At 67.0% G+C, this 454-nt stretch overlaps 1 protein-coding gene across 1 annotated transcript in view; it reads left to right on the top strand.

Moving 5' to 3' along the window:
- DUSP15 (dual specificity phosphatase 15) overlaps positions 1-454 on the top strand; it is a 9865-nt gene that overhangs the window by 4417 nt on the left and 4994 nt on the right. Inside the window, exon 2 of the mRNA XM_009330292.1 lies at positions 75-108. Within this exon, the coding sequence (XP_009328567.1) occupies positions 75-108 (34 nt within the window). The remainder of the gene's footprint in view (positions 1-74; positions 109-454) is intronic.

Here is a 454-nt window from a genome sequence, read left to right as displayed (position 1 = left end):
CAGGGGGGGTCCTGGCAGGGCGGGTACCGCGGCACAAGGTCGCTTCTCACGCTGCCACTTCTTGTGTTCCGCAGATCCTCCCCGGCCTCTACCTTGGGAACTTCATCGGTAAGCGGAGCCCCGCCGCCGCAGAGACGTCCTCCAGCCGGGGAGCTGGGCTTGCTTGAGCTCATGGCTCCCTGCCTGCCAATGCTGCCCCGACCCCCTGCCAGCGCCCACCACACACTCCGCTCTGCCACTCGGTTTGTGTTGGCAGCAGCGAGGGCGGAGGCACCAGGGAGAAACGCAAGGCAGAAACCCTCTGCCTTCATTTTGTTTTCCGTATTTAACGGCTGCCCTGAGCTCTCAGGACACACGGGGGGGGCCGTGGCCTCGCCAGGGAGGGTCCCAGCAGCCTGTCCCTGAGGTGACACCACCGGCTGGGGACGGGAAGCCCTCGCAGCCGGCCCCGCTC

This window comes from Pygoscelis adeliae, unplaced genomic scaffold, assembly GCF_000699105.1.
Source record: "Pygoscelis adeliae isolate BGI_AS28 unplaced genomic scaffold, ASM69910v1 Scaffold588, whole genome shotgun sequence".
NCBI classification, from domain to species: Eukaryota; Metazoa; Chordata; class Aves; order Sphenisciformes; family Spheniscidae; genus Pygoscelis; species Pygoscelis adeliae.
The sequence above is the reverse complement of the archived record's forward strand: the minus strand, read 5'-3'. Positions and strand labels throughout refer to the sequence as shown.